The 24,717-nt window shown below is 36.2% G+C and overlaps 2 protein-coding genes across 3 annotated transcripts in view; one reads left to right on the top strand and one right to left on the bottom strand.

The window, feature by feature from the left end:
- Positions 1-24,717, top strand: part of Ano3 (anoctamin 3) — a 241,347-nt gene that overhangs the window by 166,230 nt on the left and 50,400 nt on the right. The window contains exons 13-14 of the mRNA XM_051144318.1: positions 2,281-2,377; positions 10,023-10,083. Coding sequence (XP_051000275.1) covers positions 2,281-2,377; positions 10,023-10,083 — 158 coding nt within the window. The remainder of the gene's footprint in view (positions 1-2,280; positions 2,378-10,022; positions 10,084-24,717) is intronic.
- On the bottom strand, positions 11,364-24,464 carry Muc15 (mucin 15, cell surface associated). Of its 2 annotated transcripts, none has more exons than XM_051144315.1 (4): positions 24,227-24,464; positions 16,733-17,454; positions 14,545-14,694; positions 11,364-11,575 (listed from the first exon to the last, which is right to left on the bottom strand). In XM_051144315.1, the coding sequence occupies exons 2-4, from the start codon at positions 17,415-17,417 to the stop codon at positions 11,415-11,417; spliced, it is 996 nt and encodes a 331-aa protein (XP_051000272.1). In that variant the 5' UTR covers positions 17,418-17,454; positions 24,227-24,464; the 3' UTR covers positions 11,364-11,414. The 2 variants fall into 2 exon arrangements, with proteins under 2 accessions (XP_051000272.1, XP_051000273.1); XM_051144316.1 differs by having other exon boundaries at positions 11,364-11,520.

Below are 24,717 nucleotides of genomic sequence, written 5' to 3'. Positions count from 1 at the left end.
ATAGGCCTAGTAGACACTGTCCTCCTGGAATTTAAATTCCTCTTAGCACTGCCACCTAAGATGTGGAATTCAGCAGGGTTCCACTGACTACTTGGTCTGCTCAGGGGGATTAGCAGCAGATTAGAATAGTGGTTTGGAGTCCAGAACACTGTATCTGGAATCCAAATCCTGTTCTGGAGAGTCCCTTATATAGATAGTAAAGGGCACTCACAATTCATGGCTCCTGGATCAGGGGAAGGCTGCAAACACCCAGTTTGTTCCCTTCTGTCTGAGAAGCTTGAAATTTTGTTTTGGATCCAGCATCCCATTCACTCATTGGTTCTGCTGCGCCAATCCTGTTCCCCAGGGAGCCTAGTCTTGGCTCCAGTATTTGCAGGAGTGCAAGTGCTCAAAGTTAGTGATTCTCCAACCCATAGGACATCTGGCCATGATGGGACTCAGGGGATGCTTGTTCTAATCCTCCCCAACTCCTTCTCTTCAGTGAGTTTCACAGCCTCTGATCCTCTGCTCCCCAGACATTGTACACACTGGCCACCACCATCTTAGAATCTCCTAGCAGTATATTTTTAAGTTGTATTGAAGCATTTACACGAAAAATGATAGTCATATTAGACTCCACATGCCTCCCCAGCCACTGCTTAAATAGTTCCTTAATGGGTTCTAACCCACACATGCCTACATTTTGTAAGCAACAAACCTAATACAAACCTTGCCCATTATTTTTTGCTCCATAAGTATCAAATTGACATTTTATTATTAAGTGTAATATTTTCTAGGCAAATTTGATATAACTAGGAGGTCATCAGGCACTGTACTGGCTAAAGACACTTTTTAGGTCCAAAATGAAATTGTTAACTTTCAGTACATTTTACAACTTGTCTTCAGTATGACATGCTATTTTTCCCACTTTTTATTAAAGATGTATTTATTATTATGTATACAGTGTTCAGCCTGCATGCACATCCGCAGGCCAGAAGAGGGCATCACATCACATTACAGATTGTTGTGAACCACTACGTGGTTGCTGGGAATTGAAGTCAGGATCTTTGGAAGAGCAGGTGGTGCTCTTGACCACTGAACCATCTCTCTAGGCCCATACTATTTTTAAAAAATATTTTTTCTTCTTGAAACATTTTTCTCCTTGTTTTCAATAACCAAAAAGAAAAAAAGCTGTAGTATTATTAACAGTTTCACTTCAAAGGATGGTTTTCAAACATTAAAGATTTTTTTAAAAAGCAGATTTATTTAAAAACAGTTTACTATGGCAATGCAATATAGAGGATGAATATGGCAGATAAAAGCTCAAAACATCTTAATATGAGGTTGTTGTGAACTCTGAGTAGATAAATTTTATTAATATACAGGGTGAAGAGGTCCCCCCATATACAGTCATAGCAGAGGGGAGTAAGGGGAAAATGGGAGGGAGGGAGGAATAGGAGGATACAAGGGATGGGATAACAATTGAGATGTAATATGAAAAAAATTAATAAAATATATTAAAGGAAAAAATTGGTAAAGATCTTTACTCTTATCATAAAGCTATCTATAATTTACACTGAGTTATTTAACAGACATTAGGCACAAAATGGAAGTGATGCATTCATAGAATTCCATCCTAATTGAAAATTGCACTGAAACTATGTTATGTTATCATTGCAGGGTTGTCAGAACCAACACCCCCTCCTCTCTCTCTCTCTCTCTCTCTCTCTCTCTCTCTCTCTCTCTCTCTCTCTCTCATACACACACACACACATATGAGAGAGAGAGAGACAAAGAAGAAAAAGAGAGACAGACACAGACAGACAGACAACCTTTAAGTTTTAGAGAACATTCTGCAATAAAGCTATGTTCTGAAGTTTATGTCATGGGCTAGCACATCAGTAGGCTTAAGAACTCAGACTAGCCAGATCTGGCTCTATATTAGTCCATTCTAATATGGTAAAGTTAGTGAATACTCCAGAGATGTGCCACCTAACATAATTCTGTGTGTCATGAGAGATAATGGATCAATATGTATTTATATTAATTATTATATAAGTTAATATATGGCCTATCATTATTTTATTATTTCTGCAGAGTTAACTAAAAATAAACAAATGAAAACATTTTTATCACAAATATCCTAAAATATTTTTTATGGCAGCCATCATATAATTCTACCCTGAGTGTTTCCTATTTTTCTAATTTTCCTTCTTCTTCTCGGCATTGCTGCTCCCAATAGTGTGTTCTTCAGGAGATAAGACAAGGATTCACACTTTTTTCCTTTGATTTTTTTCTTAGCCAAGAAATTTGTAAATCCACTGAAGTCTTCATGTGTCCCCTGTGTGACAAGAATTGCTCATTGCAGAGACTCAATGACAGCTGCATCTATGCCAAGGTGAGTGTGGGCCAGCATAGTCTCTGCTCTCCACTCCAACTTTCCTCAGAATTAGACAGTAAAATGTTCCCCAGTAAATAGTGTTCAGCCAAAATTAATTGCCTACAAAATTTTCAACAATCATTATTTTCATTGGCAACTAGAAAAAAATCAGTCTGTTGCAATTAAACAGAGAAAATATTTTATTTTAATCTTTCTCTTCCTGTGTTATTATAATTGATAACTGGCTCTTTAGACACAAACCTCCACTTGACATTATATCTGATTCATTTTATGAGAATAATTATTTCTATCTTGGTGATTCAATTTGTATCGTTTCATGAATTTATTAGGTTAGAATATTTCTAGTTGCCCAGAGGAATTGCAATATCATTTCCCAAAATCCCATATGCCATCTATAAGAACTACCTGAAAGACCTTCAAACTCTTGAAGAGCAAACCATATCCCAGAGCCATTAAATATGAACCTCTATTTAAGAATCTAAATCTCATCACATTCCAGGATTTCTGTAAGTTCCTAGGCAAATAAAATGTAAAACAAAACAAAACAAAACAAAACAAACCAACAAAACCACAGAGGTTTTTTATGATTTTTATTTGCAGAAGAGTTTTATTGGTGAATAATTAAGATATAGTAAACTTGACAAAACACATAGAAAAAACAAAAATTCATGCATTGTGTTTTTGTGTATGTATCTGTAAGCACATCACCATAGTGACGATAATGAGCATGCCTGTCACCTCCAAGGGCTGCTTCACACCCTCCTACCCCTATACCCTCCCCCAGCCCTCCCACACACACCTCCCCCCACAACTTCTCTCTTTGCATAACCAATTGCAACAACCTGTCATCACTGACAAGCACAAATGTTTTTTGATTCATATATATGGTATGATTTCTATCTGGCTTCTTTTGTACACTGTAACAGTTTTGAGATTCACCTTACAATGTGGCTTTTATCAGCAGAACATTCATTTTCTCTACATCAAAGTTTGTTATTTATTTACATCTTAATACAGTTCCAATTTTAAGCAAAGCTTCTAAAAGCACTTATTTTCAAATCTTTTAGCTGGCAAGTGTTATTTCTCTTTGGTCAATATCTAGAAGTAGAATACTCAGAGCTTTATTGTTAGCTTTTAGATTACTCCGGTTTATCTTATTGCAATGCTTTGCCTAAGGCTGGTCATCTGTTTAAGAAAGGAGGTTTATTTTAGTTAAGTATTATGGAAGATCGATATTCCAAGGTATCATCTGGTAAAGTTCTTGCTGCTGACAGTTCTAATATAGTACAGAGCAGAGGCACACGATGAGACACCCTGGGGGAGATTGTGTGTGGTCGAGCTCCCATTTTTATAAAAGCAAATGGTTCTACCACAAGGCCTGGACTCCTGTGATAACTCATACAATCCTCATCAATGCTCAGAGGACCCAACTATAAACATTAAAGACAGACTACATTTCCACCCCATTACCTTAAAATTTCGTAGTCAAACTCTATCCACAATAACTACATTATATATCATGCCTTTTGGTGTCATGTCCTAGGTTTGTTTCCGACACAGTCACCAAGCCTCTGTGTGTCAATCTTTATACATTGTAATGACTCTGTTGGATGGATAGAAGTATCTTATTATGGATTAGTTACTTGAAAATCATTTGATGTCTGGTAGGGGCCTTCTTGCTTGCAAAATATTCAACTTGGACCACTACAGTGCTCTGTGTAGATCATACTGTCTTTACAACAAAAGCAAGATCTTCCTGTGTACTCTACTAAGGTACCAAGAATGAAAAGGAACTCTAGACTAGCTGATGGAAGTAGGTGCTTGGGGAACTCACGTCCTTTTATGGTTCTGTCCCTGACCTCATGTAGTTTTCCTTCTACATATTCACACTTGATGCACAAATATCACTAAATTACTTGCTCAAGATATTTTAATTTCCCTAGTTCTTTGTATAACTGAAACTCTTTTAGGAAGGTAATCTCTGTAATGATAATGTGTTATATCTTTCCCACCTATCTTGTTGCTGTATCTACTTTGTACAGCTTTAGTTGTTTATTACATAAAGGTAAATTTGATTCATTTTTCGTCTATTGTGTCTAGAAATAGAGTTCTCTATAGAATTAATTTTGACAATGTTGAGTGTAATATCAATAGGTAAGCATTTTATCATAAACCAAACTTAATTAAAATTTGCTTCTGAATTCTTTATCTTGAATAATTGGTATGGAGAACACTGTATGATTACTTTAAAAAATATGTTTACTTTGAAGTTCTTTAAGAAGGTCCAATAAAGACGGTACATACTTACAGACTTACACATGAATATCATGATTTTCAGCTGTATTTTAATATCACTTTTAAAATAATTCTAGTATAGCACATACAGATGATACAATTAGATCTAATAAAGGCAGAATGATAGGTAGATAGTGAATAGATGTACATACAAGTGCTATGGAGTTATGAAACGCCAAGAAGTTACAAAATCTGATAGCCTTGGGATATCAAAGGTTCCAAATTTTCTTGAAAACTCCATTAATGGAAACACATTAATACTAAAGACAAAAATATCCATATGTGGAAGATTTAAAAAGTAGTGAATCAACCCAGGAAACTTTAAATATAGAAAGCTTTAGCAAATTAAATATGACTATAGAAGATACTCAGAAAGACACAGTTCAGAATTCACTTGAAATTTTAAAAGGAATGTACAAGAGGTAACCTGCAAAATAAAATATTGTTTCATGCAACAACACAAGAACTAAATCCTGCCTGTATGAACTATTTAAGGCCCTTTATTTTTTCTAGCTAAGATTAAATATAGCTACTTTCTTTATACCTGTAAGTACCACCATTATTCTATATTTGATGGGAAAAAATGAACCCAATTTTATGTGCTAAGCAGTCTAGGTTTATATCACAGTATACAAGACACTGTCAGATGTCACTTTAATTTCTCAGAACCCATCAGTTCCTGAGACCATCGAGAAGAAAGTAAACCCTACCATATTTTATTTTTTAATGCATATGTATTTGCATGTAAAATTTATTTCATCATATGACAAAAGTTGTGTGTATATGTTTATGCACATCAACATTTTCTTCAGTTGACTACTTTGATTTCAATAATAAAACTATAAGAAATAAAATATTTAACTTAGTAATTTAATGATATTTGTGCACTGATTTAAAAACACAACACTGCACTATCAATTCATGTGATTCTAGGATTGTTCTCAATGGTAAAACAATTAAATAGAAGCCTCAGTGCTTTGTGGAGTTTTAAAACAATTCAATCCTTTAAGCTAAGAACATTCATAACTTTATCCTAGGATAAACTTTTACTTGTTTAGAAAAAATATATGTATATATTCAATATTTATATATGGCTCAAAGCATTTGCTGATTATAAAACTACACTAAAAATATGAGAGACTGTAGGCTTTTGATTAAGAAATTTAAAGAAAGAGTGTGTGATCAGACCACCCATCAAAATTACATAGGACATATCTGCTCTTCAACCCCATCAGAGACTTGAGAAGGAATAAAACTTAATTATCTGAATATATTGGAAGTGCAGGTTAGCAGCTTCCAAATTGAAAAAAAAACAAAAAAACAAAAAAACAAAATAAAACAAAAACCCAAACAGAGAAAGCTTGGTGTCTCAATAGTCACCCAAAACTCTCTATAGCATTGGAGCATCATCTTCAGCCTTCTGGCCCAGTATATCTGACAAACATATTTGTGAGGAAGTGACTATTGGGGACTTGCTTAACCTGTTTTGGCAGAGTTTTACCATTGACTCTGCTTGCATCAAAGCTTGCCTATTTTTTGGCAGAATTCTGTCTGTGGCTGAAACTAGGGCATTTTACTCCATAACTGGTTTGCCACATTTGAAGCCATCTCCATAAGGATAGTTCTTTGATGCTCATCATCTTCTTTGAGGTAGCCTGGATTTTGCCAGGAGTTAACTTGTCTTGTGTCAAAGAATCTTTAAAATAATAAAATACATATTTAAATGCTATATTCTGTAGGTCTCTCAGGCTTTTGAAGAGCTTCTTTAACTATTTTCCTTTATCTATCTATAGACTCATATCTATCTCTTAAACCTAGGATATATATTCTTGTGATAAAAAATAGACTAGCAATTGATATGACCATGATTTCATCAACTCACAATTAGCTTGTATTACTTAATTATCCTAAACAGCCTGCAATAGCACTTTCAAAATATTAGAAGTAAATCTTGTCTTATAATTGAGTTATATGGGTAGAATATCTCATGTTAGAGTAGAAATATATATAATGGTGTGAAGAATAATCCTAAATTTAAATTCTATACTAATGTATCAAAAATATACATATTTTTCATTAATATATAAAACTCAATTCCAATGAATTAAAAATAACCTTATTTGTGAGTAACAATTAAGGCTTTAAGTTGAGTAGATTCAATAATCTATTTTTTGTCCTATCATCCCTATATATTTCTATATTCCCTCTTCTTTCTTTTCAACTCCAACAAGAAAGATAAAGGAAAAGAGAGACATCCCAGAGTCCAATCTCATTCTCTCTCGGAATTAGACACATATTAACTTATAACCAACTCCCAATGAAAATAAACATCTGTAGCCCAAGAGAGCAACCAAAAACCTACCCAACCCCCTTAAGGGGAAATGGTGTGTTGTTCTCTCAAAGTTTCTTCTGGCTGATTTGGGGCAGATAATACCTTTGGAGGAACAAAATAAAATTTATGAAAATGGTTAACCAAGCCTAGAATAGCAGGTGTGGTCCAGTTGAGAAATTCCAGGCTTAATAGGAGTCCTGTGTGGGACAGTCTGAGAAAATTTGTATTTTTTTAGAATAGTAAGCCTCTGTTGTTTTTAGAAAAGTCTATTATCTTCCTTTAATATTTTTTAAATTTAATCTGGGGTTTTCTTTGATATAGTAAATGTTCTTTGTTATTAGACGGGTAAATGCTCTTTTTTTTTCCTGCCAATTACCTCAGACCTAATCTGAACCATCCACAGTTTGTCCATTTACTTTCTCTGAGTACTCCACATTTTAACTGAGGGGCTGTTCTGCCAGCATCATAGCATAACTAGGAATTAGACTATGGTTACAGGCTGGTTGCTTCTCTCTGTCATCTCTAATATCTTGGTACCTCTAATAGCTAAATAAGTAGTGAATCTAGCAGAGTTACTTTGACCTTGTTACCCTCCTACATATGGCACATTCTGAAGCATTCGCTGCTTCTCAGTTCAGTTCTATCTCCTGTTGCATGTTATGATATACAATTAAAATACACGTTATATGAGTGGTATATCCACTATAATTAACTAATACAATTCTGAACTTTTAATTTTGAGCTCAGGAGTGCCTAAAAAGTTTGCAAATAAACTTTTTAAAGATAATGAAAATCACTTTAAAAGAAAGCACTAGCCAAGCATGGTGTTACACACCTGTAATCGAAGCCCTCAGGGAGGCAAAGGCAGATGGATCTCAGAGTTCAAGGCCAGCCTGGTCTATAAAGTGAGTCCAGAACAGCCAGAACTACACAGAGAAACTCTGTCCAGAAAAAATATCAAACAAACAAATAAATCACTGGATAAACATGACCAATCCCATGCACAAAACATGTTTTTTTTATTAAATATTGACATTTATCTGCAGTTTTCTAAAAGCATGGCTGTTTCTGAAGCAGGGGAACTGCTTTTTCTGGGTGACCTTTATGTCCTCATGTGTAAAGTCTATGTAGCACTCTGAGAGGTTGTCCCAGTACTAAGTCGGTTTAAAAGGGAAAACTGACAGCTGTTCAACTGCTGGATACCCTGGAAATAAAGAGACTAGATTCCCCTGCTGGGTCTAATTTTATGAGCTCTGTGGGTGAATTTTCCTATGATCCTTGTCTCTGCTATCCATATGATTATTCAGAAAAGCAACGTGTAATATTTTTAGAAATCTCTACTCTTAACTAAAATAAAATTTATGAACCATAAAGCATATTTTGTACTTCTACATCATCTTTATGGTTTATCTTTGCTGTTTCTTTTCTGTATAATGTTGAGAATGAGAACCAGGACTTGCCTGTGCCTTGCAGACAAGCTCTCTTCCCCTGAGCTAAGCACTATTCATAATGTCTTTAAAAGAATACAATAGAAATATACATCAGCATTATCTCAATGTCCCCATTAAAGACCCACTTGACTGTAGACTGAGCAAGGAGAATGCCATTCTACCCCAACTCCCCTTATAAAAATGTCTCTTAAGCCATAATTTGCCTTTATCCTCATTGGGAAATAATGCTCAAAGTTTCTCTGTATAATAGCCCTCCTTATTGGCAGCTACATTTTGGGGGTTTTTATTTACCTCTATTAAACGACCTTGGAAACAATAAATGAAAAAATCCAGTAATAAATAGTTTATAGCTTTTAGATGCTGTTCCATTATATCCAGCCTGGCACATGAACCATCTCTTTGCATATGTAGTATATGCTACCTACCTGTAAGCTATATAGAAGGCCTTGGGCACTGGATCTATAGTCCCAGTGTCAGAGTACTTGTGGCCTAGTAATCTTGGCCTGCTAGCTAATGCAACCTCACAATGCCCTTCCACTCACTTCACTTCGTCTGCACATGTGGACACACCTTCTCACATCATCTCCACAAGTAGGGTGAGTGAGGAAGTCCACATTCACATATGATTTGTCGTGCGTTGTTCTATTCCCTCCATCTTTGGCCACTGTGTTTAATCTCTTGTATATTAAACTTGACAAAATGGGGCTTAGTACACTCTGCAGTTCTAGGTTGCCACTGACGACCTGGCAACTTATCACCCACATATATTCAGAGGACTAATGTTATTTCTGTATCAATGTACCTGCCAAGTGTTGAGTTTCACGAATTTGTGGGCAAAGTGTTGAGCAAATGAAAAGAGGCAGCAGTAAACCAGATTGTATTAACTCTGAGTTTTATTAGAATCAATAAATTCCTGAAGACCTGAAAATTACATTCTATAACATTGAAAAACTTTACATCCTTTATCAAGCTTTATATCAGGTAACGTTTGATTAAAAATGTGCTTGATTGTTTATGAAAATTATTTTAAAAACTTAAGATGAAACTCATTATATGAAATAATCATCCCTGGATCCATGGCACATTTTGCAAGACATGAAAGGTTAGGAAGAATACTATGGCAGTTTTCAACTGGAGAAGCTTGCTCACTACCAGAGTTCTGTGCTCTATAACTTCCGCCATTCTGGGAACTTTCACTAACAGGAAACAAAACTGGTCATGCTTGAACTTATGCAGTGACCTCTTACATTTCACGATGCTAGTGTGATGGACTATAGTGCTAAATGACTTTCTTGGGGATCTAGAAACCATTAAAATCCAAAATGAAAATGGAGTAGAAAAGACTCAGAAGGAAGAGAAAAGAAAAAAAACCTACTTTTCCTCATCTCTTCCCTTGAGGAAATTACATAAACTATTGGAGTCTGGTGACGATCCTAGGTCAATAGGTGTATAGACTACACAGTATTGTGATGGAATCTGCGGAGAAATGACAGTCCCTAATGCAAACAGTAACTTCTCTTTTAGTATAATCAGAATGATTAATGTTTCTGCTTTTTCTATTAAGGTAACATATTTGTTTGATAATGGAGGAACAGTCTTCTTTGCAATTTTTATGGCAATATGGGGTAAGTATTTTCTTTCATTACTCATTTTTCAACTCTGACTTTCTAAAAATATTTCCATGGTATATGCACACACACACACACACACACACACACACACACACACACACACACACACACAGGTACATACAAGAGCCACCCATACCATGTATTGATTCGACAATAAAGTCTCTAAGATGAGAATTGCTTTGTTTACCCTCTTCATACAACCATTCCTTGGGAAATTAATTATTATTTAATCTTTTAGTCTCTGACAGGCATTGATCAAAAACAAACTAAAATACACTAAAGCCAAAACTAAGTCTCCTGTATTTTTACTTGTACAACTGATGACTCGTTTGCCCTGATGACTCTTTTGTTGTTTTGCCCTGTGCTTTATGCCTTTAGAGGGTCACACTGTTTCATATATGACTGAACAAAAATGTATAATGTATTGCAAATTCTGTGTCTAGCTAACAAGTTAAAAACATACAAGTATGTACAAGCATATTCTTTAGCCTTTTGCTCGTGTTTCTCATTGAGATTCTAAGCTGCCTGAGTTACGGAAACCTGATGAGTACTCATGCAAACTGGAATTGCTTAAAACTCTGAGGACTGTCAGGGAAGCTATCGCTTTCCAGACTAGAGTCGGTTTTCCCCCTTGTGGCCCTGCTGAATGCACTCATTGTCAGCTTGCCAGCTGAAGGGACTGACCGTGTGCTGTTGTAAAAAGGTGAACCACGTTAGACGACAGCCTTTCTTTCTTATGATCTTAATTTCTCAGGACCAGAAACTCTACCATATCGTATTTCTGGCTTTGAAACAACAACAAAAAAAAAATTACCGTCCAAAGTATGCACCAAGAAAATGCTTTTTTTGTTTTGTGCTCTTGGATTAGAGACAAAAGGAAAGAAGAGTTAACTCGGGCTTCTTATCTAAAAACAAAATATTTAAAGAAAATGTAGTTTTGGTCCCCAGATTTTGTGTGAAGAACCGTTATCGTTACCAGTCTGTGCTACCATGGTGGTGTGTGTTAATTTTACCTTATTCCTCAAATGTTTCCAAAAGAAAAACAAAAATAACCAGAATAACAAAAAACAAAAAATAAAAAAATAAAAAAAACAAATTACGGTTCTATAACAGATGCCTCAGCCCAGCTGAAGACTGTAAGGAAAAAAAAAAAAGCTTTTAGGTTATGGATCCGGTCTGTCTCTGCTGCACAATTCCTGGTTTTGCAGCTCCCCCTGTGAGAGCAGCACAGCAGCAATTTCACAGGCTCTTCCGATAGATGACTATCTCAAACGGTCAAAACGGAGATGAACTCTTGCTCTCTGCAGCCGTCAGTCTCCAGGTTGCTATATTGAGGTGCGAAGTGGCGGTATATCATCCATGGGAATGCCATCATGCACGCTTTCTCCAGCTTCCGCCATGTCTGAATCGCTCACAGCTGAGTTGTAGTAACTAGAATTTCCAAAATTGACATCGTAAGGTTCTGGTGCATTGTCTAATCGCAGAACTGAAAGAAATAGCAAAATCAGCAGGCTTGTTTTGCTGTAGTCGTCTAACCACGAACGCTCAGCCACCTGATTTCATTATCAGACCGCAGGAAGTGTCGTAGGCGATGAGCAATTACTTCTCCTCTGTGTGGTTTCAGACACTACTTTTGAAGTTTTAGATAAGCAGGTTGTTAAATGCCACATTTATTTTTATGAATAAGAGAACAGAAGTATTTCTAAAATTTTAAATTGGACACAAAAGAAATTAAGCAAGGCATCTGAACAACACATGCCAATACCTCATACATAAAAATACAAACACAACTAATTGATTCTGAATTTTTGGTTTCAATCTTAGGGTACAAAAATTATTTTTAAGTGAGGACAGTTAATAAGACACCATTATTTACTGATTATTTGACTACCTTGATAGTCAACCCTGTGAAAGTGTAGAAGGAAGTAAGAAATGTAGGACACTGTGCCTCCTCCTGACAGCTCCAAATATTCACTCCATATACTTCCACATAAGAGTCAGTAGATTATTGTTTTATTTTTAGCAAAGTGAAAGACTTTCTTAATGAACTTGAGTACACTATTTCAGAGAAAATCTAGACATGATTAGTCATCTTAAAGTGCTGCTAGCAAGAACTAATTACTCATTAAATTAGTGGCTTGTTTATCCCTGTAAGTATCATCCTGCTTGCCTGTTGACTAAGCCATCTGCTTACAAACCTCCCTGGAACACTGGGTCTTTGAAGACGCACGTCAAAGCTCTCTGGAAGAGATCAAAAAGGTCTCAGGACTGAATTTCTCCTCTAAAAATAAACCACAACTTCTTAGAGTGTAAAAAACTGACAGGGGAAATGTTTATACTATGTACATAAAACAAGCTTCTGATTCTAAAAAAAAAAACCCATATATTTGGAATTCTTTTTAAAAATCTGCCTCTTAAATTTGAAACATGTCACTTTTTACAATATGGATTTGCAGAGACCATTAACAAAATTCTCCTGAATTTATAGTTCAGAGATTTGATTTGGAATATGTACAATATATCAGTAATGAGCTCCACCAGGACTCCTCAGAGGCATGTACCTATGTGTTACAGCAGCAGAAATCATTGTGCATGCAAGAAAGCATGCCTTCCTTTCCTAGAGCACAAGAGAAAGGAGTCAAGCATCTGAAGTGATCTCTTATCTTGTGTTTCAATAATATACATCAAATGATCTGCTTAATTTAGCATATCTATTTCTATTAATTGCAAGCACTGTTGTTGCCCTTTTAATTTTATGTGCATATGTATGTGTACCATGCTTATGTGTATTTGCATGTGTCCATGTACACCTGTGGAGACTCGGAAGCTGACATCAGGAACCTTCTCCAAAGGTTCTTCACCTTATATGTGAGATGTGATCCCTCAGTTGACCTTGGATCTCACCAAGCTCACTAGTCACCTTGTTTGGGGGACCTCCAACTCTACCTCACAACTGCTGAAATTACAGGCTCACTAACCAGGAGTTTACATGGGGACACAGGATCTGAACTTTGCTTGTTATGCTTAGGTATCAAAGTGTGTCCATGGTCCTATCTCTAGAGTCTTGGCTGGCTTTAAAAAGTCATAAGAGTAGGAAAGTTCTGAAATAAGTTATGATGTGTTTTATCTGTATACATGTAAAGCCTTCAAATATTTTGTTTCAGAGGCATTTTTCTGTTGTTTTTTTATTAGAACTGTTTATTTTAATTTTTAGAGATAATGATAAAAATATAAAAACATAAAACAAAAATTAACATATTGATTTGAACAAAACAAACAATCGATCAACACAAAGAGCCCAACATGAGAGGGCTGCAGAGATGATGCACCAACTAAGGACCATGCATGGTGAGGACCTAGACCCAGATGTAGTAGACAGACAGCACAGTCTCCTTGTGGATCCCGTAATGTGGGGAATAGGGGCTGCCTCTGACGTGGGCTCTGGTGTCCACAGGTTGATCACCTCCTCCATGGCCTGGCAGCCTTGCCAGGACACAGAGGAAGAGGGTGCATACAGTCCAGATGAGATTTGACAGGATTCAGGCAGATGGTAGGGGAAGAGGTCTCCCCTTTTCTGAGTACTAGTGGAGGGGGCATCAGTGAGGGAGGGGCTACCATCGGGATGTAAAGTGAATAAATTAAAAATAAAAAGTAATTAAAACGTTAAAAATAAAAGATCCCATGACAATGCACAATAATCAGGGACCCACTTGTTTGCACACAGGGAACCCATAAAAACTCTAAACTGGAAGTGATAAACTATATACAGAGGACCTGGTGCCACCTCAGGCAGACCCTGTCAGATCATATGACATCTGATCATGTTGATATGAAGGGACTTGTTTTCTTGGTGTCCTGTATCCCCTCTAGCTTAAAGTCTTCCTTCTCTTCCATGAGGTTCCCTGTTCTGAAGGGAGAAATTTGATAGAAACATCCCACTTAGTTCTGAGTGTTCCAAAGTCTCCCACTCTCAGCATAATGTCTGGCTGTGGGTCTCTACTAGTTCTCAGCTACTGCAAGAGGATGCATTTCTGATGATAGCCAAGCACAGCACTGATCATATTTTTTCTTCTTGCTCTAGTATACCTCACTCAGGATGATTTTTTTTCTTGTTCCATGTACCTGAAAATTTCAGAGCCACATTTTTAGAATTTTATAGCACTTTCTTCAAAATGTGTACATATGTTTGGATTCTAGAAACTCTATTTAAATCCAGTTTTGATACAACGAGCAAACATTCCAAGTGCATTTTAAATATTACAATGATACTTTTTGTTGTTGTTGTTTGTTTGGTGTGTGTGTGTGTGTGTGTGTGTGTGTGTGTGTGTGTGTGAAGTGGCAATGGCTCCAAATGAATCTTGGCTCTTTCTGTCATTGTGACTACATGACCTCCTCCTAAGTAGCACACTTAACTAAAATGACTGTTGCCAGTGATGGTCTGTAAGCAGAGTTTACCTGGTTCATTTCTCTCATCATAAAGTCGCCGATGGGAAAATGAATCCGTTTTCCGTTGTCCACACAATAAGTAGCCAACAAGGCTAAGCAGTGAAGCACCCAAAATAGCTCCTAAAATGGCTCCAAATACTATTCCTGTATTTTTATTCTCTAGAAGAAGAAAAAAATTACAGCTATGAAATAGAAAAATAATTATTTAAAAACAAAAATAAAGATGCAAGGAGACAATTTACAAAATATTTGATTTTTTAAAAATACTTATCTATGTATTATGATTACAATATTCTACCTGCAGACCAGAAGAGGGCATCAGATCTCATTATAGATGGTGGTGAGCTACCATGTGGTTGCTGGGAGTTGAACTCAGGACTTTTGGAAGAGCAATCAGTACTCTTAACCTCTGAGCTATCTCCCCAGCCGCTTGATTTTTTAAATTAGATGCTGGTGAGAGTATGTCTCTGTATGTGTACGTTATCACATAGTTAGTATTTGTGATGTAGGGATAAAAAAATAATTCTTTTGAAACTGTACATCTACATTTTTACTTTGTTTGAAATTTATTTATACTTATCTTATTAGTTATTATCACCAAAAGTACTGAAATGTTGTATTTAACAGAGACTCAAATTCAGTAATTAATACTGTATTCATTTAGCTTTTTATAAACCCTAAATCTATGAGGAAATTTAAAGTTGAAATGAACTTCAATTTTGTACAATATAATAAATATCTGTGTGTGTGTGTGTGTGTGTGTGTGTGTGTGTGTGTGTGTGTGTGTGTACATAAACACAAAACAAGTGAGTACTAGATCTTACATTCACAAAATGCCAAGAAGGTACTAGAATGAAAAGCAATCTACCTTGGTATAGTATACTTACAACCAAAACAAACAAAAGGCAGAAGTAAGATGCTTACAATGCATACCTCAGCTGAGAAGTCAAGAAACTACAATTTTGCCTTTGGTGAAATAGTTGACTGAAAATTATATAATTGTTAAAGTACCACCGCCCTCTGGTCTATAGATACCAAAGCACTTGTAAATGTCTTGAGAGCTCACTAATTACATAGATAAAGTTTTAGGCTCTCTAAAGCTGCATACCCAATTCTACTAATAAAAATTAACTCATTTGGAATACAAAAAGGGTTTAATATAAAAAAATCAAATTAGTAATTTTGGTAAAAGATCTATGGTATGGTTCAATATTCACAGCGTATATCTATTTAATTTAGGCAAACACAAATTATATTTTAAATACTCTTTGTGATGGAATATAAGAGTGTACATGAATTATGAGATGTGTTAAAATTATAAGTGAACTGAAAGTGATGTGCACACATATTGCTATCATGTTATTTTAAAAAGTTTATATTTCAGAGGTTAAACCATTTCCCATATGCAGCCATTAGGTTATAATTGCCAATTCACATATGTGTTTATATCTTATAATTTTTAAGCCTCTAAAAAGCACATCAGAAGGCACTGCATTCATAAAAAAAAAAAAGAGGTTGTAAGTAAAAATAATAAAACTGCTTCAGGCATACAAACATACAGTTAGTTATACCTGAAGGAAATTGGGTTTAATGAGTACATCATATAGCCATTGATATTTAGTGTTTTAATTTGACTTAATCTCAAATGGATTTATATATATATATATATAATGTTGTGGAACAAAAATTATATGATTATCATTAGATATTAAACTAAAAGTTAAGGATATGTTGCTTCTGGTAAGCTTGTCTCATGAATTCTTAGATTGTCCCTTCTCTGTTGCTGTCCTTCAGTCACTGTGTGGGGTCAGATAATCTACCAAAGTGCTCATTTTGTTCAGTATTTTAAAGCTTACATGCATATATTTAAAAGCTCATTTTTATAATATTCCTGTAAGATTGTCTTTAAAGTGTCAATAGAGCTCGCTCTCTGATGCCTCAGACAGCATTTTTACTTAGCACCATCACCTTTTTCCCATGACCTTCTCATGTTACTACCTGCTAATAACTAGAATGTGCTCAACTAAGCCCTAAGACCAGTTTACAGTGTCTCTTGTGTACTCTTCACAGTAAGAATGACCCATACCACTGCAATTTCCTGAATTTGTCTAGAATGGTACTCCTCATATTTAATTTCTATGACTTCTCTAAAGACTCAGCCTTACGTAATCAGAAACTTAGATACATTTATATATACCTTTTTGAGGGTCTGATGTGTTGGGGAAAAGTTTTGAATTGTTGGTGAATTTTACGGTAGGCTGTAAAGTTGTTTTTTCTTGATATGGGGTGAAACCAGCAAAGTTGTCATCGTTTGTGGCAAGCCACCCAGTAGGTTCGTTTGTTAAAGGGGTCACAGGTGTGGTCATCAGAGGTGGAGGGAGGATGTTAACTGTACTGGAAATATTGTCAGGAGCGTTCATGGTGTCATTGGCCAAAGACCATGTAAAGTTTTCTGATGATGCAGGTTGTATAGGGTTGGAATGTGCTGAGACGTGTAAAGGATTTACATCTGCTGTTGATGAGTTCAAAGGCAACTTGGAAACAAAGCCATGAGCCAAGGGGGGGATGGAATATGTGGAGGTGGGCCTTGGTCCCTCGGTAGAGCTAGCTGTTGGCCAGCTGCTGGTGGAATTTGTTGGTTCATCGGCTGTGAATCGATCCAAAGGAGAAGCGTCTGTCACCATGGGATTGGAGGTTTTAGTTTCATTCTCTGAAGTTACATTTCTGCTTCTTTCCAAATGAGTGAATATGTTTCCCATTGTTTTCAAATCTTCTATAGTGTGCTGAGTTATATTTCTTTTTGAAGTTTGTTTTTCAGGCCTCCCAAATGGTAATGAAATGAACAGACTTGAAAGCAAGGCAATTTTGGCTAAGGTCAACATGGTAGTCTTCTTTGGTTTTGGTTTTAGTATGAAGAATCTGAAAGAAAGTAATAGTTATTGAAATTAATAAGAACATTCTAAGTTTTTCCCTCAAGATCTTCATTACTGAAGGGGAAGTATAGAAGCATAATATAGAGATGATACTATATTTCTTATTTTAAAAAATTGATTTTTTGGGGATTGTGGATTTATACTACTGCCACTGAGTTCCATTTTCTATTTAATTGTTCCTTCTAGGAAAATGCCAAGCAACAGATTTGTGAAGTTACATACTGCTATTTCAAAGATCATTGTCCTTAGAACAACTTGAAAATATACTTATTGATATATGCATACACATAACATGCTAAATAACTTTTAATGTGATATGCGGAGCTGTCTAGTTTTTTCAAACTTAAGAAAGCATGTTCTTTACTGAGATGTTATTTGGAATGCTGATTGTGAAAATGATTGTAATGATCAGACACTTAATGTGTTATTGTCAGATCTATGAAGGAAGCCTTTCCAAAGCTCCCTTGCATACATTTTATTCATATTTACATTTAATTCATTGAAGTTAAGATAGCAATCATGTTATAATAAATGAAGAATATGGTTGCAGGTATATATAAAAATTTTACCTAATCTACCTAAGTAAATTAGGACACAGTTAGGTAATAAAACTGTGGTAGCATCCTCATTAATCCAAGGACACCATTCTGCTTAAGTGTGGAAGTTTCCTAACTCTTATGTAGGTGATAAGGGAAAAATTGGAGCAGGTATAATTTTAAATTCTGCTCTTGTCACAAATGACATCATCATTATAAGCTGTTAATATATTATTGTCAAGGTAACCAAATTGCTTTATGGTATTGTTTTGAAAATAAATAAAATAATATATGAAGAAGCATCCAGTACAGTAACTGGTCTAAAATAAGTACTTAATTCTCACCAACCACCGTTTTGTATCAATTAAATATTACAATGTCTCTGCAGTGCAGTGGTTCTCAAGCATTTGGTCATGACCCTTTTCACAGGGGTAGCCTATGACCCTTGGAAAGCACAGATAATTATATAATGATTCATAACAGTAGCAAAATTACAGTTATGAAATAGCAATGGAAATAATTTCATGGTTGCGGTGCAGCACAACATGAAGATCTGCATTAAAGGGCCAAAGCATTAGGAAGCGGAGGACCACTGCTCTAGTGTCTTACGGATTACAGAGTTTGCATTGTCATTGCCCTGGATGCTCTACCATCTTGAGCCGAGATGAGCTTGTGTAATGTTCTTTATGTAAATGGAGAATCTGAGGCTCAGAGTAGCTAGTAATCAAAATTAATAAACAGAAGAAACCAAACAAAATGCTAAAAATAACTGAGTGTTTATATTTAGAAAACTTTAGCCTGGAGCTCAACCTTGCTTAGTTGCTAGAGTGCCTGCCTAACTTGCAAAAAGGTCACATTCCATCCCAGCAATTGCATAAAGCAGGCAAGCAAGTGCATGCCTGTAGTCCCAGCAACAGGGAGGGGTACCAGGGATTAGCAGCATCAGAAGCTCAAGGTAGCTCTCAGCCACATAGTTCCAGGCCAGCCTGGGATACATACATGAAAGCCTATGTCAAAGAGTCTCTTCAAACTATGAAGTCTGAAAACTGACATGATACTCCTCAAACTGGGTCTTACTTTTCACCAAAAGAGATTACAGTTTGAGTCAGGAAAATGGAGCAAGATAAACTGCTAAATATTAAGATTCTGTGTGGCCTAGAATTTTTTAAATATTTATTTTTATTTTATGTGCATGAATGTTTGCCTGAATGCATGTATGTGTACCATTTGAATATATGGAACCTGTGCTGGTCAGGAGAGCACATCCTGTCCATTGGAACTGTAGTTACAGACATGTGTGAACAGCCATATGGTTGCTAGGAATCAAACCCCGGTTCTCTAGAAAAGCATTCAGTGATCCACCTCTTCAGACCCTTGCCTGCAGTTTTTCAAGGAATTTACTGATTTTTCACAAATACTGTCAATATTGCTGTTTTTTTTTAAATTAGGGTATAGAAAACGTCCACACCCCTCTGATTATATTTTCATTTTCATTCCCATGCTTGCTTTTTACTGAATGATTTGTCACAAGTTAAGCAATCTGAATTATATTCTGATGCATTGTCTTTAAGAAAAACTTTTAGGAATCAGCCTCGTTTTGCATTCCAAATGTTTCACTGGGATATAACAGTTTCTATTCCTATTATAATTATTTCAGGAAAGTCTTCTTAAAATAGAAGGCAGGCAAGCATGTAGGAATATTCATAGGTACATATTATTTATGAGTGTCTGGCTGTAATGCATCAGGAACAGATTGAGTAACAAATCCTGCTTATTTGTATGGTGAAAATTAGCATCTTAATGTTTTATGAAACAATATGAATGATTATCATCAACATAATGCAGAGCCTAAAAATCCAAGCATATTGTGTAATCCCACATACATGAAACTCAAAACAGGCACAACTCTCTGTTAGGAGATAAGAGATAATGGATGAATATGTGTGAGAAGAGGCACCGTTCAATTACAGAGTCCTCACGTGCGTGACAAACTCTGTTTCCAGACAGGAATTATAGAAGTGTCAACATTTGAGGAAATGCTGCTTCCTTATATTTTATTTCCTTTTTGATGATAATCAATGTAAGTGGTTTAAGTCTTAAAATTGTTAACATGATCAGAAAACTGTGTTTTATTAATTATACATTTGTTATATTAGGGAACTTACATATTTTTGCATCAAATCTTTAAATGCAATCAGACATAACAAGATTTGTAACTGCATCTACAAATATTTAAGTGGAAGTATAAAGAATGTCAACAGTGTGTCCAAGGACTTGTATTAGTTAATCCAGTTTAGTAATAGAATAAATCTTGGAGTCCTTGAGTAAAAGCTAATGTGTGGGATTTTCACTCAGTAACTTGAGGGAACTGAATTCTTAGTCTCCCAAGAACATGAAAATTTGTCTTTTATGTAGTGAGGCTTAAATCCTTACATACCACCTAGTCCTATCCTCTTGTATACTTCAAATGCTTCTAAAACACTTAAAATACCTAAGAAGATGTAAGTGTGAGATATATAGTGGGAATTCTAGGTAGTTTAAGAAACAGTGACATGAAAACACCTGCCCATGTTCAGTACAGGACTTTCTTCTGACCTGTTTTGACTTGCTTTTAGTTAAATGCATGGACACACATATAATGGATATGCAAGGTCAACTGCACTCTGTAAAACAAAGCAGCACAAACACACACACACACACACATACATATGTGTGTGTGTGTGTGTGTGTGGGTGTCCTATCTGTCTTTGTAGACCCGTACACACCATGACTTTAATTTAAACGCAGCTTTTAAATTGAAGGCTTAACCCATTCTAAAAACACTACAAACACAGGTCTAACTTAAGTGTTTCTCAAACACGATGAATATGCTTTTATCTTAACATAAGGAACTCCAACAACTTTGTGTATGATGTCTTGTATGATCCACATGAATTAAAATATTAGAGATTTTCCCCCAGACCTATAGCTGATCAGTATTCCATTCAACTAGTGTCTTGTACAGTAGGTACACTGAAAATGCAGTTTAGCTTGTTGTACCTATGTGTCCATTTCAGAAGTATTTTTCTCAAGTGAAATCTGTACAGATCATGAAACACACAGTTTTTCTCTCTTTTTAACTGCTGTCCTTGTTTTACTTTATTGAATTTTGGCACTCTTTTTATCATTATTATGCCACTTCATTTACATTCTCCCTATTTAGCCATTTTACTTTTTTTTTTTTTTTTTTTTTTGCAAAAAATTTTGATCATCATAGGCAAGGAAAAGGCCCTTGGTTGTTCTAATTTTCTTTCAGTGTTACATGAGGAACATAGCCTGGTGCTCTCACCCCCCATTCCGTAATGAGAACCCTCATATCTCCAGCCAACAAAGTGAGCTTTATTGTGCCGGGTTCACCTTGCCTGTAACACTGAACCACCGAGGGCATCTCTCATTCCTTCACTTCACTTTTGAGTGAAACCTGAAAACCTAGGGTATCAACACCCCCAAATAAGCCAAAGTACATTGCTACATGTTAAACCTTGAAAGGGTTTAAAGTGGAAGAAATAGGTACAGATATTATGCCTGAATACAAGGTACAGTTAATCCAGAAAGTATTACTGATGTGGCTATGGCGTTGCAAAGGGTGATTGGCATAGAATTCCAAATTTGTGTCAGGAGATAATTTTACTTCTCATCCCTGGCTTTTAGGATAACCACATAACATGTCAGGTTATGTCTGATATTAAAGGAATGGAAGAGGCCCAAAATTCAAGCCATCTGGGTTTCTGACATTCTGTAGAAGCAAGGACATTGCGGCTTGGATTAAGTTGGACCCCGCTGAATTCAACAGTGCACACTGTAAACAGTAAGAGCCAATCATGAGGATAATGTTGACCTCAACAAGACAGTGAATCCAATTCCCATTTTTCCACAATCATTTTCCTTTGATCCTTTCCCATTTTGAGGCTCCATGCTCTTAAGCAATGTTGCATATCTATGTAATATATTAAGCTGAAACCAATTATGTAGGGTTAGGAATGGCATGTTCGAGTTGGCCCAAGTTCATCTACAGGTCAGATGTCATGTACAGTGGGAAGAAAGCGATACATTGAGAGAAAGATGAAATTTTTAGAGAGAGGAAAAAAACAAGGTAGTGTATTTAGTATCTTCCTCCTATGTTTTGGGGGATTTTTCCCTCTTCATGCACCTGTGTGGAAGTAATATTTGGGAGGTAACATTTAAAGAAATTTAGGAAGTATAACAGAAACAGACCTGTTATCAATCCAAACTTGAAAAACTAAAGTTAAGACTGTCATATGTGGAACAGAAAGAGACCAAGATTCTGAGCCAAACTGTAACACCTTAAGTACAGATTCTAAACATCTAGAAATTGAATTTATTTTATTGCTTTTTGCATTTCCTAACACTTAAAGTGTAGGTTCAAAGAGCAAATTTTGGTTTATGAATAATTCTTCTACAGGGAGAGTGAACATTGTTCTCGTCCTTTCTTTGGTGTTAGCACCAACAGGTGCCTTTCCAGAGCTGGATCTCCATGGAGAGCTTGAAGAAAGCAGGAAAGGACACAAACATATCCATGATTTCAAGCCTGCTCATTATGCTTAATTTGATTCCCCTAAATTTATAATGTCATTATTCTGCTGAACCTCCTCTTTGTAACTAAATCATGCTATTTATACCAACCTTTACAAATAAGGAGGCAGCCCGGCTGTGTCTGCAGTAAACTCATACAAGAGAAAGTATGGTATTCATTCTTAACTCAGTCAAAAGATTTTTAAATAGTAACATCAGGTATAAGGCAGATATCATGTCACTGTGATGAACACCTGAGGGCTACAGACCCACTTTGCCCAATTGCCTTTGACTGTTTCTTGTCACAAACCTCAACTTCCCAATATAGATGGGTTTGTTTGTTTATTTGTTTAGGTCTGTCATTAACAAAGCTCAATCAGCCATGTAGCTAATATTCCATGCAGGACTTGAGAACTTGGGTGTTATTCTGAATAGCCTTTGCAGTTTTGGTCAGTATTGGGTACCTTCCTGGAGCCACATTAATGAGAATATAAGAAATTATGTTTAAGAATTCTCTTCCTCTATAAAGATTTGAAAGCATGAGAAGTCAGAAATTATTTATATTGTTTCATTTTTAATTGATAAAGCAATATAAGATGGTAGTGTTTCCCTTGAAAGAAATTCCCCAAATATTTTGCCATCAATCTATTAAAAGACTCAGACAAACATAAATCAACAAAAAAACTAAAGAGAATGGCATCCTGCCTGCTAATGTGGGAGTCCAGACCTGAACTTCACGACTGTGAAAAAAGTAGGTGGATGACTACAAAGCTGAGAAAGAATGTGTCTCCAAAAGAAATGGTCTGGATCCAAATTCCCAAGCATGAGGTGTTGGACTTCTATCACATTTCACTGTCTTTAGAAACAGCCGCTAGGAATCCGAGAGAAAGTAGGTCAACAGGAAATCATCCCCCTTTTTTTAAGACTCAAAGGGCTACAAGCTGAAAATGACGTTCACGAACCCTACCTAAATCCTCCGTCCACAGGAGGTCTTCTGTAAGTGACTTAGCCTTCTAAGGTTTCTGGGAATGCCAGGCATGTATATTTCATATGCTGAATAAAATAACAAAATACATACTTTCCAACTTTTTAGTTATGAACGCCATTTTAAAAAAGATGTATAAAGGCTTGTAATTCATTGCATGTAAAGTTAACTTTTCAGAAAATGATATTATACTTTAAAAAGAAACTTTAAGCCTAAATGTATAATTTAAAGCTGCCCCCCTTGTGCCTCCACCCTCGGTTCTACTTTAAACGTTTTGATAGCTGCACTAAGACCTGACATGAGGAAACCCTGTACTTGAGACACACACTTAAAAATGTTTTCACTGAACTCTTCTGCCAGTTTAATCAATTAGCAACTTCAGCAGAACTTCTTAAAGTTAATTCATTTAACAGTGCAAATAAATGTGCATTTAGATGGCAATTAACTAAGGAAACAACAACCTGTTTATACCAAAGCTACTTCCCTGACTGTTCTGTCAAAGGTGAGGCCACTTTGAATTTCTGATATAAGAGAGAGAGAGAGAGAGAGAGAGAGAGAGAGAGAGAGAGAGAGAGAGAGAGAGAGAGGCAGGCAGACACAGACTGAGACAGAGAGGAGAGAGGCAGAGAAAGGAAGTGAGAGAATCCCAAGGAGCACAGACTTACCTTCAGAACTAACAGGTGTTTACAGATGGGAAATAAAATATCACAGTTGGCCTGGATGGAATGAGTCCTCAGCGCATGAAAGAGCAGGTGGCTAAAGTGTGACAGTGTGGCCCTGAGTAGGACACAGGCAGATGCTAAAGAAACAAAACTGGGTGGGGCTGGCGCCCTGGCTGGCTGGCAGTGTCTTGCTTGTGTAACAGAGCAGCCAAGAACCTGACTGACCTGCCTCTCGGCTCTAAGCAATAGGATATCTCCTCACTCAGGTCTGAAAAAAGCCCAACCCTCTTGTTTTCATAGGTTGCTTTGACTGACTGATCTTGAGATTGGCTGGTTCTCTGAAGCAGTAGAGAGAGGAAATTTTTTTTTTTTGAAGGGGGTGTTGGTAGCATCCTCTGGTGTATCAAGAATTCTTGAAACATGCTGAGTAGCTCTCTGCAGGTTAGAAAACCCCGGTGAGTCATGCTACACACCTGATTCTGTATGGTAGCCTA

Source organism: Acomys russatus, chromosome 4, assembly GCF_903995435.1.
Source record: "Acomys russatus chromosome 4, mAcoRus1.1, whole genome shotgun sequence".
Classification (NCBI taxonomy): Eukaryota; Metazoa; Chordata; class Mammalia; order Rodentia; family Muridae; genus Acomys; species Acomys russatus.
This window is presented reverse-complemented; position numbering and strand designations above follow the sequence as displayed.